General features: G+C 49.4%; 5 protein-coding genes across 8 annotated transcripts in view; 3 read left to right on the plus strand and 2 right to left on the minus strand.

The window, feature by feature from the left end:
* ZMAT2 (zinc finger matrin-type 2) overlaps positions 1-50 on the minus strand; it is a 58,788-nt gene extending 58,738 nt beyond the window's left edge. The window contains exon 1 of the mRNA XM_050795085.1: positions 47-50. The gene's annotated coding sequence lies outside the window, so the exon portion shown is untranslated. The remainder of the gene's footprint in view (positions 1-46) is intronic.
* An 8-nt stretch (positions 51-58) lies between these two features.
* Positions 59-2,344, plus strand: NDUFA2 (NADH:ubiquinone oxidoreductase subunit A2). The gene is made up of 3 exons (XM_050795107.1): positions 59-257; positions 378-484; positions 2,029-2,344. Exons 1-3 carry the CDS (start codon positions 157-159, stop codon positions 2,118-2,120), a joined length of 300 nt encoding a protein of 99 aa, XP_050651064.1. The 5' UTR covers positions 59-156; the 3' UTR covers positions 2,121-2,344.
* Positions 2,303-9,164, minus strand: TMCO6 (transmembrane and coiled-coil domains 6). 4 transcript variants are annotated; one of them, XM_050795046.1, is made up of 13 exons: positions 9,025-9,162; positions 8,116-8,695; positions 7,877-7,989; positions 5,934-6,049; positions 5,661-5,844; positions 5,295-5,399; positions 5,043-5,128; positions 4,670-4,789; positions 4,038-4,149; positions 3,747-3,933; positions 3,519-3,613; positions 2,975-3,142; positions 2,303-2,736 (listed from the first exon to the last, which is right to left on the minus strand). In XM_050795046.1, exons 2-13 carry the CDS (start codon positions 8,198-8,200, stop codon positions 2,623-2,625), a joined length of 1,485 nt encoding a protein of 494 aa, XP_050651003.1. In that variant the 5' UTR covers positions 8,201-8,695; positions 9,025-9,162; the 3' UTR covers positions 2,303-2,622. The 4 variants fall into 4 exon arrangements, with proteins under 4 accessions (XP_050651003.1, XP_050651004.1, XP_050651005.1 ...); XM_050795047.1 differs by having other exon boundaries at positions 4,670-4,786; positions 9,025-9,157; XM_050795048.1 differs by lacking the exon at positions 2,975-3,142 and having other exon boundaries at positions 9,025-9,164.
* A 967-nt stretch (positions 9,165-10,131) lies between these two features.
* Positions 10,132-16,461, plus strand: part of PFDN1 (prefoldin subunit 1) — a 381,910-nt gene continuing 375,580 nt past the window's right edge. The window contains exon 1 of the mRNA XM_050795100.1: positions 10,132-10,136. The gene's annotated coding sequence lies outside the window, so the exon portion shown is untranslated. The remainder of the gene's footprint in view (positions 10,137-16,461) is intronic.
* On the plus strand, positions 13,661-15,629 carry CD14 (CD14 molecule). Its single transcript, XM_050795066.1, has 2 exons — positions 13,661-14,295; positions 14,383-15,629. Exons 1-2 carry the CDS (start codon positions 14,293-14,295, stop codon positions 15,505-15,507), a joined length of 1,128 nt encoding a protein of 375 aa, XP_050651023.1. The 5' UTR covers positions 13,661-14,292; the 3' UTR covers positions 15,508-15,629.

Consider the following 16,461-nt stretch of genomic DNA (forward strand, 5'->3'; position numbering starts at 1 on the left):
CCTCGCAGCGGTCCTACAATACTTTTATATCATTGGCCAAGCTTTACCCCGCCCCTGCGTCATCTGGCCTAAGGCCTAGGCTGAAGGGTCCGCGATTGGTCAGACCGAAGAACTTAGCCCGAAGATCTGGAACTGGGGACTTCGGTATTAGCCAAGATGGCGGCGGCCGCAGCGAGTCGAGGAATCGGGGCAAAGCTGGGCCTGCGTGAGATTCGCATCCACTTATGTCAGCGCTCGCCCGGCAGCCAGGGCGTCAGGTGAGGCGCGGCGTGGTGAGGCGGGCGGGCTTCGGGACGCCGGGGTCACGACCTCGACCTCCCTGAAGTTGAGGGAAGCCGGCGCCCACAGCACGCGCGGCGCTCTCTCCGGCCCCGCAGGGACTTCATTGAGAAACGCTATGTGGAGCTAAAGAAGGCGAATCCCGACCTACCCATCCTAATCCGCGAATGCTCCGATGTGCAGCCCAAGCTCTGGGCCCGCTACGGTAAGTGCGGGACGCCAGGAGCCTGGGGCTCCGGTAGGGGAACAAGGGTTTGAGAAGGGACTGCCCAAGGTCATGCAGAAACCCGTGGAGAAACTGGAACTCGGACTTTAGCCTTGCTGTTGATCTTGTTTCCATGAATAAATTTATATTCGCAGGGTTATATGATGCGTTGTAATTCGGGCAACGTAAGTATGGAGGCTGACCGAATTCTGCGTAGGGATCAGGAACTGACGTTTTTGTAGTTAAGAATGGGCTTCAGATAGGAGAGAAGCTAGTCAGTATAGTTTCTCCAAATAACGTGTAGCCAGTGTCAGTCCAGGTAGTATGTGAGAATCTCAGTAATTTGGAGCACGCAGAGCTGGGTCCTGTGCCGAGTGCTTCCCTGCCTAACTCATTTAACCTTCATTGGTTAGGAGGAAGCGTGTTCTTCTTTTCTCATTGTAGAGATTAGAAAATGGAATCAAAACTTTGTGGAACATATCTAAAGTGTTGCAGCTAGGGTATAACAGGCTTGAGCCTTTACATTTGTACCCCTTTCCTAGAATGCACTTACCCCTCTAAGACTGGCATGGCAGTGTATTGCAAAATGAAATTTTCCTATTATGTTGCCTAACACATTGTAGGTATACAATAAATATTTATACATACTGAATAACAGGATTTTAATCACAGCTTTCAACTATATGGTGCCCTGGGAATGTCAGGAGGAGGTGGAGGAGAGTGACCACCTTAAGCAGATTGGTTCTCACAGTAGACATCTGTGAGACACAGTAGACATTAGACATGCACTAATCATTGGAGGAGGAAAAAAGCTTCTCCTTCCAAAAGCCAGTAGACTACAGGAGGAGAGAGACACGAGTAACTTTGGTGTATTGTGCTGGGTATTATGTTAGATAGCCTATGGGAGCCTAGAGAATGGGTACCCAGCCGGGCGCGGTGGCTCATGCCTGTAATCCCAGCACTCTGGGATGCTGAAGCAGGTGAATCACCTGAGGTCAGGAGTTCGAGACCAGCCTGGCCAATATGGTAAAACCCCGTCTCTATTAAAAATACAAAAATTAGCCGGGCGTGGTGGCGGGTGCCTGTAATCCCAGCTACTCAGGAGGCTGAGGCAGGAGAATTGCTTGAACCCAGGAGGTGGAGGTTGCAGTGAGTGGAGATCGCGCCCCTACACTCCTGCCTGAGTGACAGAGCGAGACTCCATCTCAAAAAAAAAAAAAAAAATGGGCACCTAGCCAAGGTATTGCATCAATACATTGCTCACAGTAGTTAGTAATAAATGCCTACAGTATCCCTGAAAGCTTCCCTGAAACAACCCATTGTGGCCATCCAGAATCAGCCAAAATTCTATTTGGACTTGGGCTTCCTAGATGTGTTTGAGACCTATTGTATTAATTCTAGGCATACCAAATATATTTTGATCATATCTCTTTAATACTCTTCCCATCTTAACAAAACTGTAAGATAAAGACAAGATCTTTTATTTTACTTCAGTGGCCTCCACAGTGTAGAATAAATAAAGACACCTCGCTCTTTCTCCTCAGCATTTGGCCAAGAGAAGAATGTCCCTTTGAACAACTTCAGTGCTGATCAGGTAACCAGAGCCCTGGAGAACGTGCTAATTGGTAAAGCCTGAAGCCTCCACTGAGGATTAAGAGCAACAGCCCCAGAGCCTGGGCTCTGCTGGACTTAGTATAATGTGAAAAAAATGTGTTCCCCTATTCCTCATAAAGCTTGTGCTGTAAAATACTTTCTCAGGGTGTTCTTGTCCACATCTACCCTCTACCCCTTACTGTGTAACCACTGAGGCAAAGTAGCTTAATATAAAAATAAAACTTTATTCTGTCTCATCAAAAGCTACCAGCTGCTGAAGCAAAAATGAAGGGTGGGGGGCAGGGATTCTAGGGCCCCAGAATAAGTAGACCAAACTGAGTCCCTTTTGGTCCTCCTGCCTAGATAGTGCTGAGTGAAAGAGGAGGAGCTGGGACCCAAAGGTCTTGGCTTAGGTATGGGAGCAGAGAACATGAGACATCAGTATGGTCCTAAATCTCCAAAGGCTCTGCTGTCTCCAAAGGCTCTACTGGACAAAGAAGCTTGATGTTAAGAGAGAGGGGAATGAGTGACATTGAGAAACGAGATCACCCTTGAAGAGCTGTCTGCCGGAGAGCATACACACGATCCTGGAGCTGGGCCTCTTCCTGATGCCTTTCCAGGGCCTGCAGCCCTGACTGCTGCAGGAAGACTTGAACAGCCTAGGGGCAGGGAAGAAAATTCAGCATACCTCATCTGTGTCCTAAGACTCAATTCCCACAGCCTCATGGGTCAGCCCACTTTAGAGGGTGCATTCACCCACAAAAGGATGAAGGTTCTGACATGGAACCTATATAGGTTAGCCAGGCCCAGAGAACTATAGTTAGGACTGGACTGGAAGGGAGCTACTGTGTGGCTTCAGAACAGGGGTGACTGAGGATGTGGGCCAGAAACCTATACCTCTGGCTGATACAGGAACAGCAGATGCAGCAGCTCCAAACTCTGGCCTACTACTTCAGTGTCAGAAAAGGCTAGTGTGTGCAGTAAGGTGGGAAGCAGGGGCCCTGGCCACAGCCGCTGGCAGTAAGCAGGACCCTTCTCTGCAACATTGCACAAAACTGTGAGCACCTGCAGATAGATACATATATAGTCTACAAAGAATGAAACAAAGATCATAACAATAGCTAAAATATATGACATGGTGGCCACATGCCCAGGCACCATGCCAAGCTCTTCTACATGCATGTTCTCATACTCCTACAACTACCCTATGATGCAAGATTATCCCCAATTATAAGTGAGGAGGCTGAAGCTTAAGGTGGTTAGGTGATTTGTCCAAGGATAAATAATCCAGTTTAAGGGACACATACCTAGACTGGTTGGGCCCTGAGGCCACACACCACCACCTGCTGGCTCTCAACTAAGGGTACATCTGAGGGCTCAGAACTGCTGTCCCATACAATCCGACTACCAGATCTTGGATTCAAGTGACCCCAATACATACCATTACGCTCACCACATTAGATACTGGCAACAGCTGCAAGAGGGGCTCAATCAGATCCAGGGAGAGCAAGGAGGTACAGAAACTAGGACTGTTTGCTGGAAGAGAAGTACCAGGGTGAAAAACTGCTTTCCCCCACCACCTCTGCCAATACTACCCACTTCAGCCTAGGCCATGGGGAAATATCCCCATTATCCAAATGTCCAGGCCTGGGCAGACTATGGTGCGTACCAGTGAGGTTGTTGAGGAGCCAGAGGCCCTCAGGGAGTAGACTGGGCTGTTTCTGGAAAAAGAACTGCAGAAGGATAAATAAGGCTGCCACAACACGCTCATCTCTGAGCTGTATTTGCCCTCCCACAGTCTCCACTGCTGCCTCAGTTAGCAGGTTGCTTAGACATCGAAGCACGGGGCATGCCAGCTGCAAAGACATATTGGGGGGTCAGGTGTAAGAAGGAAGAGGTTACCTGCATTCTGGAGTATCAGGAAACATCTCCCAGAATTTCACCTGACCTCTTCACCTACCAGCTCCAGTCCTGCATCCTCAGTTCTCTGGACAGCCCCAGCCAAGTCCAACAGCAGCAACCCCAGAGTAGACAGAGCCCCATGGCCAATGAGCAGAGGATTGCTGACCTGGCTGGGAAACAGGAAGCAAGCAGTCACTATGTATATAGTCAATTCCACCTTTAAGAAGTGAAGCGGTTCGGCGTTGTGGCTCATGCCTGTAATCCCAGCACTTTGGGAGGCCGAGGCGGATCATCTGAGGTCAGGAGTTCGAGACCAGCCTGGCCAACATGGCGAAACCCTGTCTCTATTAGAAATACAAAAATTAGCCAGGCATGGTGGCACGCATCTATAGTCCCAGCTACTCAGGAGGCTGAGGCAGGAGAATCGCTTGAACCCGGGAGGCAGAGGTTGCGGTGAGCTGAGATTGCACCACTGCACTCCATCCAGCCTGGGTGACAGAGCAAGACTCTGTCTCAAAAAAAAAAAAAGAAACAGCTAAGGTCTGTGGGTCTCCTGGGCTCCAAAAAGAGAGGAGAGTGGAGGGAGGAAAACTCACTGTAGCAATTCCAGACCCAAGTTCAAAGAGTTGAATGTCATGAAAGTGAGCCCCAGGGAAGATCTGTGGTACTTTCCCAATTGCCCCATGTTACCTGCAGATGATGTAATGAAGGCACCAGGCAAACTCCACAGCGACCCCAGGGTTCAGCTTTGGGCCAGGTTGCAACATTTGTAGCATGTGCTGAGGGAGAGTGGAGGCCAAGATGGAGCTGCTGGCAGAAGCAGGGCTGTGAGTAGGAACCACGAAGATGCCAGTGGCTCTTACCAAACCCTGATAGCAGGTAGGAAAGTGTCCAGACCCAAAGCCCTGCCCAGATGGGAAAGTGTCCAAACCCAAAGCCCTTCCTAGCCAGACATATGAAGTTAAAATATGCAACAGCTTTGGAAATCATTCAGGCATCCGGGAGCTATACTACTACTGAGTGGGTCACCTCTGGCTGCACATCTAAAGACAATTTTACTCACGGAATGATCTTCTCTGGAGCTTCCTTAGCCTGTAGAAGCTGGGACAAGGCATATCCAAGAGCTTCCAGCACAGCCACATGGGGGGACTGAAAGTAGACAGGGTAAGGATCTGACTGGAAGCTGGGTCATAAGGTCTTCAGAGACTTTCAGCCCCTTGGCACAGAGCAGAAGCTGCAGCTACCTAACCAAAGTAGATGGAGCATGTGGGAAGGAGCAAAGGAAGGGTTGCCCAGGGAGGAAGAAAGGAGTCACCTGAATGCAGGCAGCCAAGGCTGGAACAATGCCCTGTGGCAGGAGCTGCCTTCTCACAGCCTCACTCTCCACGATCAGGTTACCCAGTGTATACAGACACAGCTCCTGAGAACAGGCAACAAAAGCACTGGGCTTGGCCTGTTTCATGCCAGGCTGGGTGTGGGGAGATGGGGAGGGGAGGTGATGGGGACACTGGAGCAGCTATCCTTGACGCTCACAAGAGGGTGGGGAGATGATGGGTGTAGGCATGGCTGTAGGCATAAGGGCAAATATGTTTTCTTCCTCCTACTTGCCAGCTCAAACTGGTCCCAAAAGCACAATTTTAAAATCTAAACCAAGAACAAGATAGGAAGGGACAGGGCTTACTATGAAGTCTGAGCTGTGACCGGAGAGGTAGGTGAGGAGGTAGGAAGTAGCTGGCAGGCAGGCCTCAGCAATGGTGGACTGCTCAGAGTGAGAAAGCTCATGCAGGCACCGAGCCGCCTCAAGCTGCAGCAGAGCCTGGTTGCTGGTCAGGAGCCCGACCAGGGTCCGCATGCTGCCCTCCAGCCTACGTGAATGAGTACCAGAGCCCTGCTTAGCTTGTGGCCCATCCCTCAGAGCCCCAGCTCCCCCCTCCCCCACACCACCCACACTGACTGGATGAAGGTTTGCTGCGTTTCAGGGTGCTGCAAGCCTCGACGAAGGCTAACCAGAGCCCCCTCTCTCTCCTTTTCTTCTGTACCCCGCTGGGCTTGCCGCAGGAACTGCTGCACCTGGAGTTCAGGGCAGGGAAAGGAGAACACATAGTTCCCAGAAAGCAAGTTCTAAGTTTCTCTCTGCCCACTTCACCTGTGAGCCTTCCAATATCATACCACCTCCAGAACTTGTCATTCACACTAATGCAACTAATAAGCATCTACCTTGCAGTGGAGTGGACAGAGAATCAGAACTGAGTTCTAATACCATACCTGCCACTCACTCCACATGGGACCTGAACCTAAGTTTCCTCACCTGAAAATGAGAATAACAATATCTACCCTGCCTTCATACAAGGTTCTTTCAAGGATATTTAAACCTCTCAGCCTGGCAAAACCTACTCCTCCAGCCATTCTCCCCATGCAACCTACACTCTAACAACAACTAGCACAACATTAGCCTTTTTTTTTTTTTTTTTTTTTTTTTTTTTTTTAACACTTCCGAGCTTTTGCACATGCTATTCCTTCTGCCTGGATACCCTCTCCAGCTTCCCACTCTTTTCAGATTTCTGCTCCTCATTCCCTCTGGGAAGTTAGCTCTTTTTGAGAGACTTAGGAGTTTCCTTTGTTCCTCATGTTTCCTTCCCTTATGACATGTCTTCTTCACTGGGCTGTGAGCACCTCAAAGAAAGGGACTTCATCTTTATGTACCTCAGTGACCAGCACAGTGTCCTGGCATAAAGTAAGCACACAATGGAATAGTACAACCTAGAAATAAGTTGACAAAATATATGTCAACATAGTATGTACGATAAACTATGTATGTAAACATAATACAAATATAGGGGATACTCAATGCTTGCTGAATAAATCCTTTCATTCACTCATTCAATAAATACTAAGCACTTAACTATATGCCAGATAATGTGCAGGCAACCGGGTTTTCAATGATAACAAATAACACAGGATCTAGGTTTTCCTGCAATTAAAGTCTAGTTGGAGAAAGAACAATAAACAAGCCATTAGATAATGATTAATATTTTACAAGAAACAAGTAGGTGGCCGGGCACAGTGGCTCACGCCTGTAATCCTAGCACTTTGGGAGGCCGAGGCGGGTGGATCACGAGATCAGGTGTTCGAGACCAGCCTGACAAACATGGTGAAACCCCGCCTCTACTAAAAATACAAAAATTAGCCGGGCATGGTGGCGCGCGCCTGTAATCCCAGCTACTCAGGAGGCTGAGGCAGGAGAATCGCTTGAACCCGGGAGGCGGATGTTGCAGTGAGCCGAGATCATGCCACTGCACTCCAGCCTGGCGACACAGCGAGACTCTGTCTCAAAAAAACAAAACAAAACAAAAAAAAGGTTCTCAAGACAGAATACCAAAAGAAACCCACATCAGACGTAGCGAATGCCAAGGGCTTGAGACACAAGGGTCCGATATATCGTTGCAGGAACTGAAAAGGGGACAGTGGCTAGGATGAGAAAACTGATAAAATTAGAGTTAGGAAGAGGCTAGACCATGCTATGATTTGCAGGACACAGGAAAGATTTTGGTCTCCATGTGTTTTTAAAGGACGTATTGACGGCGACAAGCATAGATGCAGGGTGACCTTTTAGGAGACTGCAGTAGTATCCAGAGAGGTAGTGGTGGCAGCTTCGATGGTGAAGCATGTAAAGACTCCAAAGCTCTTCAGGAGGTAAACAACTAGGACTTGATGATGGACTGATATGGGGTTGAGGGTCAAAGAGTTGTGCAGGAGATTCCCCTGTTTCTGGCTTGACCCACTGGATGCATGGAAGTGTAGAGTGGATTGCGTTCAGGTTTGGGGCAGACCTCGAGTACTCCCGGGAGTCTGGCGCCAGTGGCGTGGACTCCAGCGCACCCTGCCTTGCCCCCTCACCTCGGCCTCCCCGAGGATCGCAGCCACACATCCCTCTCCAGCTTCCTCTGGGGCGTCTTCTCTCAGCAGCCTCTTGCTGACCAGCTGCTGCTCCCTCCGCGCCTTCCGCAGTGCTGGGGGCAGAGGAGCGGGCTGAGCGTGGGAAGGACGACCGGAACCCAGATCCCGCGGCTCCAAGCCTGAAGTCTCAACCTATCTCCGATCGCTATATGCCCCCGCGCTCCCTCGGCCGCCCACACCTGCCTCCTGCTCCCGCCGGCGGCGCCGTAGCTCCTCCACCCCGCAGACTGTGGGCCTAAGGTGGCCCTGCCGTCGGCTCCACATGGTAGAGCAGGAGGAGGAACGCCGCAGGAAACAGCCGCCACAACGCTCCCAGGGGCGTAGACGATGGCACCGACTGCGCAGACTCAGCACAGAGAAGGACCAGGCGGGGAAGGCGCCAGGAGCGGGGTGGGTGCTGGGTGAGGGCGGGGCTCGGCGAGCGGACGCTGCGCGGGGACGGTGGGCGGGGTGAGGGCTAGAGACGCTGCACCACCAGACCAGAGCCAGAGGCGGCGCTCCGCCTCTGATTGATTTGTCTTATCAATTTTAGGAAAAGAAGTCACTCATCCCTTACCTCAAGTGCCCCAAGCCAGCGGTGTCACAATCTACTCAGCAAACACAACTTCCCCACCCACAATGCGCTCTAGATGAACGTTCAAAACAACCCTGAACTCCGGGAAGCGCCACCATGCCATTTCACCATTAATGCGGATCCCACTGATAAGAGCTGCCAGAAACGCTTGAAGCGTCATTGAATTGTCAACGAAGAGTCAAACTCTGTAAAATATTTGAAGAGACTTATTCTGAGCCAAATATGAGTGACCATGGCCCGTGACACAGCCCTCGGGAGGTCCTGAGAACATGTGCCCAAGGTGGTCCAGTACAGCTTGGTTTTACATATTTTAGGGAGATATGAGACTTCAATCCAAATCATTCAAGAAATACACTGGTTGGGCCGCGCGTTGTGGCTCACGCCTGTAATCCTAGCACTTTGGGAGGCCGAGGCGGATGGATCAATTTAGGTCAGGAGTTTGAGACCGGCCTGGCCAACATGGTGAAACCCCATCTCTACTAAAAATACAAAAATTAGCCGTAGTGGTGGGTACCTGTAATCCCAGCTACTCCGGAGCCTGAGACAGGAGAATGGTTTGAATCCGTGAGGCGGAGGTTGCAGTGGGCCGAGATCGCGCCATTGCACGCCAGCCTGGGCTACAAGAGCGAAACTCCGTCTCAAAAAAAAGAAAAAGAAAGAAATGTGGGATATGATGAGGTTTCTCTTCAAATATTTAGATCAGTCTTTTATTCTTTAATTCATAGTACCCCACACACACACCTTTTTTCCTCTTTTTCTCCTTTTTTTTTTCCTTTTTGCCTTCGTTAGATGCCCAGGCACGCCACAGTACCAGGCGTTATCTGTACCAGCTCACATTCCTTTCTTTATTTGGAAAGAGGACTAACTTTGTAGTTCATTACAGGCACCCCTTCCCCTTCCTCTCCACTTTCTTTTAAGTGTCCACCTTATCTAAAAAATTCAAGTGTTTAGCCAACCGGGATTAGTTTAGATTGTATGACCCGCAGGACTTGCGTCAGGAATAAAGGCTCTCGTGCCCCTTTGTTCAGGTGTGCTCTCATGGCGACTGGCCAGACACCCCTCTGCACAGAAGTAAAATTGCTTTGCTAAGAATCCTTTGTTCGAGTGTTCAATTTCCCTTAGGATTTTGGGTGTTGTTCCTAACAGAAAGAAGGAAAGAAAGAAGGAAAGGAGAAAAGAAGGAAGGGAAGGCAGGGGATGGGAGGGAGAGAAAGAAAGAAAGACATTGGTTTGTGGGACAACACAAAGGCGGGACAACTCAAAGTGAGGCGGTGGGGGGGCTTCCAGCTTATAGGTAGGTTTTAAATTTTTCTGGTTGACAATTGGTTGAGTTTCTCTAAAGACCTGAGATCAATAGAAAGGAATGTCTGGGTTAAGATGAAGGATTGTGGAGACCCAAGTTCCTATTTGCAGAGGAAACCTTCAAATCCTAGGCTTCAGAGAGAATGGGTTGTAAAATGTTTCTTATCAAATTTAAAGTCTGTGTTGATGTTAACGCTGGAGAGGTATAATGAGGCATGTTCAACTCCCACTTCCAGTCATGCCTTGAAACAGTCACTCTGTTAAATTTTAAAAGAGCCCTGGCTGAAGAGGAAGTCCATTCAGATGGTGGGGGTTGGGGGGGGGCTTAGAATTTTATTTTTGTTTTACAGAATGTTCACCACAATGACCGTTATTCTCATTTTATATATGATGAAAATGAGAAAAATATCATTATTTCACTTCTCTGCATAAAACTGAGTTCCCATAATTTTTAGGATAAAATCTTTCACCAAATGTTGAGCGCCACTAGTCTACTAGGCACTAAGGAAACACTAGTGAATAAAAAACCATGTTCCTCACACTCAAAATTGGAATTGTGGCCAACTTAGCTCTACATGGTCTAACCCCTGCATACCTCTCCAATCTGGACTCACCTCTTCTGGGACCTTCTCTTTGTTAACAAGCCCTGCTCTTTTTCTCCTCCACCCACTCCCACTCTTGGGGGAGGCTCTTGCACAAGTTGTTTTCTCTGCCTGCACCCTTACCTCTTCTCTCTACCAGCATCCTTCCCTTAACAACATTCTCAACATCTCAAGTCCAGTGTCACATACTCAGAACCATTGTACCAATGACCCAGCTTCTTCATAACCCTTTTCACAGCTATCATTAAGTTATAGTGTAATTATTTGATGTTGTCTCCTCCCAGACCCCCTTGGCAGCTCCAGATTAGGGTCCTGGTGGCACCTAAGAATTTTTACAGGAAACCTCTAATTTTTAAAAAGCTATATAACTTAGGCAAAGGTTCAATTAAGCACAAATCTAGGAAAAAAGTTATTCTTAAAACCAACTTCTTTCCCTTGACCTTAATTCTACCCCTTGGAATTAATCAATGAAGTCTGCAATCTCTTCCACAAAACAGCACGTTAAAATATCTACAGACCATCATTCTATCCTTAATATCTTCTCTCCCAGTATCCATCCATCCATCCCCTGGACAGCTATTTATTGAGCACCTGCTGTGCACCATGCTCTGGCCAGGGACAGGGCCTGGATCTTGACCCCTTCCTCATGCAACTGTCTGGCTTCTTTTTTTAATTTTTCAATTTTTAAAAAAATTTTTATTTTCTTATTTCTCCAAGAAAAACTTTTTTTTATTTATTTATTTATTTATTTATTTATTTATTTATTTATTATTTTGAGCCAGGGTCTTGCTCTGTTGCCCAGGCTGCAGTGCAGTGGTGCAATCATGGCTTATCACAGCCTGGAGCTCAGCCTTAAATGATCCTTTCAGCTTGGCCTCCCAAAGTGCTAGAATTACAGGCATGAGCCACTGCACTTAACCCAGGCTGGCTTCTAAAACCCACACTTGGTCGGGCAAGGTGGCTCATGCCTATAATCCCAGCACTTTGGGAGACGGAGGCGGGTGGATCACCTGAGGTCAGGAGTTCGAGACCAACCTGACCAACATGGTGAAACCCCGTCTCTACTAAAAATGCAAAATTAACCAGGTGTGGTGGCACATGCTTGTAATCCCAGCTACTCGGGAGACTGAGGCAGGAGAATCGCTTGAACCCAGGAGGTGGAGGTTGCGGTGAGCTAAGATTGCGTCATTGCACTCCAGCCTGGGCAACAAGAGTGAAACTCCATCTCAAAAAAAAAAAAAAAAAAAGAAGAAAACAACAACAACAACTACAACTAAACCCACACTTACTCCAGGTGGGGAAGATGAAACAAGTTCCCAGCCAAAAGCTATATTCTGCCCAGTGTCTGCTCAGACAGCTACAGCTGCCCAAACTGCCTTTCTGTATCTACCTGTCTGGCAACACTGTTAACCCTGTAAGAACCAGCCCCAGGTCCTGTCTTGTACAGGACTGGCTGTTCCTTTCTCCAGACCATGTTCCTCCCCACCTCCGCCCTCCTCCCCCAACAACACAAGCCTTCTGTAAGAGCCCTCTCCACTATGGACTGAAGTTCTGGGTTCATGTTTGCTCTACCCACCTCCTGGAGCACTTCAGGGATTGTCTTGGTTATGTCTGCATCCCAGGGCTTTCTACCAACCCTAGTACTCGGTAGACAAATGGTAGATATTTGTAGAATCAAGCTGTGAGTTGGAGATCTTTGCAGAACCATCACTGCTCCTCTTAACTTGCACCTCCCCACCCCTAAGATGATGAGGTGTCAGACTTCAGGGGCCTGAGTTCTCTGAATGCAGACTCTGAGAAAGAAGACTAGTCATCAAGACTACACTGAAAAGATGTGGTTCTGTGCCAAAGACTTTACTCACAAACAGGTAATACTATCATCTCCGTTTCACAAAAGGGAGGCCCAAGTCTCACAACCTCAGTGGTAAAGCTGGGATTCCAAGACTGGCTGACTTCAAGTCAGATATACTCACATCTTGGTCTTCAGGGATATCACAGAGGCCTGGCATGGCACCAGGGCATGGCCCAGTGCATTGGGGTATGCCCAACAGGACCCACAGGGGGCAGTGATGAGCCTTCTTGTTTGGACTGGGGACAAATCTGCAGCTACTTCTCAATTAAAGAGGAAGTGGGAATTTAAAAAAGACTTTCGGTCAGGCACGGTGGCTCACACCTGTAATCCCAGCACTTTGAGAGGCTGAGGCGGGTGGATCACTTGAGGTCGGGAGTTCGAGACCAGCCTGACCAACATGGAGAAACCCCATCTCTATTAAAAATACAAAATTAGCCAGGGGTAGTGGCGCATCCCTGTAATTCCAGCTGCTCAGGAAGCTGAGGCAGGAGAATTGCTGGAACCCGGGAGGCGGAGATTGCAGTGAGCCGAGATTGTGCCATTGCACTCCAGCCTGGGCAACAAGAGCGAAACTCCGTCTCAAAAATTAAAAATAAATTAAAAATAAATAAATAATAAGAATACAAATACAAATAAAATAAAAATAAAAAAGACATTCAGGCCAAATGTAGTGGCTCTCACCTGTAATCCCAGCACTTTGAGAGGCCAAGGTGGGCAAATCACCTGAGGTCAGGAGTGCCTGGCCAACAGAGTGAAACCCTGTCTCTCCTAAAACTACAATAATTAGTTGGGCGTGGTGGTGGGCTCCTGTAATCCCAGCTACTTGGGAATCTGAGGCAAGAGAATCGCTTGAACCTGGGAGGCAGAGGTTGCAGTGAACCAAGATCACACCACTGCACTCCAGCCTGGGCAACACAGCAAAACTCGGTCTAAAAAAAAAAAAAAAAAAAGACTTTCATATAGTTCTTTCCCCAGAGGTCTAGGGATGTGGACCTGTGAGGGCTGTTGTAACTGCATAGCTCCTTATCCTCTGGGACATTTGCTGTTTTTTCGTTTTGTTTTGTTTTCTGTTTTTGTTTGTTTTTTGCAAAACTGGTGAGTTACTAATTAATCCTCATTCAACATAGTCCCATCCCTTCCTTCCTAGGGCACAGAGATTGTACTGAGAGGAGGGCAGGAGAGAGCAAGGTGCAAGTGGGAAAACTGGTTCAAAATACCTTGCTTCACAATTCAGGACAGAAAATGGATACTGTAAGTGACCGAGCGACTTGGCCAATGTGTCTCTGTTAAACATCTCCACTTTTAAGAAAGTTATTACTTAATCAAAGGAGCAAGGAAAAAAAAGGAAGGGGGAATTTGTCTTCAGAGCAACTTCCTTTTCTTGAACCTAATTCCATCCCTTGGTGCCAACAGATGAGGTTCACAATCTCTTCCACAAAACAACCAGTTAAATATCTGAGGATAATCAGGGACTTGGATTTGGGTGGCGGGAGATCAACATAAACCAAGACAAGGAAGAAGTCAAAGAAACGAATCAAGTAGAGTCTCTGGGATATAACGTGGTGGTTTGGGGGTTTGCATAGTGCAGAGTATGGTACTGCCTAAGGCACTGAGGATCATCTTTTTCCCATACCCACCAGAGACGCCTTAGGCGCCTAAGTCATCAGGGCATTCACCGCCTGGGGCGCTTGAGTCATCAGGACACTGCCAGGAGACACAGAACCCTAGATGCCCTGCAGAATCCTTCCTGTTAGGGCTCCCCTCCCTGAAACATCCTTCACTGCTATATTTCCAAGAAAGGAAGGGGGCTGGCTGGGAGGAAGAGAGGTGGGGAGGTGATCAGGGTTCACAGAGGAGGGAACTGAATGACATCCCAGGATTACGTAAACTCTTAGAGACAGTTCACAAGTATTCACAAGTTCACAAGTGTGAAGCCTGGAAGCTGGCGGGTGCCGCTGTTTAGGAAAGAAGCTAGAGCCCTTCCAGAGCCTGTCCGGAGCTCAGAGGCTGGGAAGACTTATCGACCATGGTGAGTGTAGGGTCTTGGGGTCGAACGTGTGCCACTCGGGAGCCACAGGGTCGGATGGGGCCTCCTAAACCTGTGCTCTCTCCCCAGGAGCGCGCATCCTGCTTGTTGCTGCTGCTGCTGCCGCTGGTGCACGTCTCTGCGACCACGCCAGAACCTTGTGAGCTGGACGATGAAGATTTCCGCTGCGTCTGCAACTTCTCCGAACCTCATCCCGACTGGTCCGAAGCTTTCCAGTGTGTTTCTGCAGTCGAGGTGGAGATCCGTGTCGGCGGTCTCAGCCTAGAGCCGTTTCTAACGCGCGTCGATCCCGACGCCGACCCGCGGCAGTATGCTGACACGGTCAAGGCTCTCCGCGTGCGGCGGCTCACAGTAGGAGCCGCACAGGTTCCTGCTCAGCTACTGGTAGGCGCCTTGCGTGTACTAGCGTACTCCCGCCTCCAGGAACTGACGCTCGAGGACCTAGAGATAACCGGCACCATGCCTCCCCTGCCTCTGGAAGCCACAGGGCTTGCACTCTCCAGCTTGCGCCTACGCAACGTGTCGTGGGCGACAGGGCGTTCCTGGCTCGCCGAGCTGCAGCAGTGGCTCAAGCCAGGCCTCAAGGTACTGAGCATTGCCCAAGCACACTCGCCTGCCTTTTCCTGCGAACAGGTCCGCGCTTTCCCGGCCCTCACCAGCCTAGACCTGTCTGACAATCCTGGACTGGGCGAACGCGGACTGATCGCGGCTCTCTGTCCCCACAAGTTCCCGGCCCTCCAGAATCTAGCGCTGCGCAACACAGGAATGGAGACGCCCACAGGCGTGTGCGCTGCACTGGCGGCGGCAGGTGTGCAGCCCCACAGCCTAGACCTCAGCCACAACTCGCTGCGCGCCACCGCAAACCCTAGCGCTCCGAGATGTATGTGGTCCAGCGCCCTAAACTCCCTCAATCTGTCGTTCGCTGGGCTGGAACAGGTGCCTAAAGGACTGCCGGCCAAGCTCAGAGTGCTCGATCTCAGCTGCAACAGACTGAACAGGAGACCGCGGCCTGACGAGCTGCCCCAGGTGGATAACCTGGCACTGGACGGAAATCCCTTCCTGGTCCCTGGAACTGCCCTCCCCCAAGAGGGCTCAATGAACTCCGGCGTGGTCCCAGCCTGTGCACGTTCGACCCTGTCGGTGGGGGTGTCGGGAACCCTGGTGCTGCTCCAAGGGGCCCGGGGCTTTGCCTAAGATCCAGGAGAGAATAATGAATGGGCTCAAACTGCCTTGGCTTCAGGGGCGTCCCGTCAGGACGTTGAGGACTTTTCGACCAGCTCAACCCTTTGCCCCATCTTTATTAAAATCTTAAACAATGGATCCTTGTCATTCATTTAACAGACCTTTATTGGATGTCTGCTATGTGCTGGGCACAGTGCTGGATGGGGAATTCATCACACTTAGGCTTTCTTCATCCTAACTCCCTAAGAAACCCTACCTGTCCTCCCCAAGAAAAGAACTGCGGGGATAGAAGGAGCCAGGAAAGGACTCCTGGCTAGGGCTACATGGGAGAAACAATGAGTGTGCAGTCAGGGCTTTCTGAGCAGATTATCGGCATCTGGATTAAAAGACATTTGAATGATATTTGGAAGATACAAAATATTTCCTCTCCTATGCACTTCCCAAGAGCCAACTGCTCCCTTTCAAAGGTAATAAAACCCACAACCATTTGCTTATTTCCTTGTTCTCTCTCTCTGTCTCTCTCTCTCTCTCTCTCTCACACACACACACACACACCCTCCCTCTCCCTCTCTGTTTGTCTCCCTTACCACTCAAGGAAGAGGGACAGCCTCCTATCCTGCACAAGCTCTGAGTTTCATAATATTAGGGTTCCTCTCTTGTAAACCTCTCTACACCCAGAGGCTTTCACTGTGTCACTCCCCGACATAATGGGGAATTTGGGCCTGGGGAACTGACGCAAGATGCAGTCGGTCTCTGAATTAGAGATCCTGTGTTCTGTTAGTACATATGTAGATAACCTTTTCAGGCTGACTCTGATTGGCAAGTAGGATAGCATCTCAGACTCTTCAAAACTTCAGAATAAACAGGATGTGTCCTCTAGTCCACATTAGCTCAGAGACCTAGGGTATCAGCCATCAAGAGGTGCTGTTTCTTCTGAGTCCCTTCTTCATTTCAATAAGGAGGCAG

This window comes from Macaca thibetana, chromosome 6 (assembly GCF_024542745.1).
Source record: "Macaca thibetana thibetana isolate TM-01 chromosome 6, ASM2454274v1, whole genome shotgun sequence".
Classification (NCBI taxonomy): Eukaryota; Metazoa; Chordata; class Mammalia; order Primates; family Cercopithecidae; genus Macaca; species Macaca thibetana.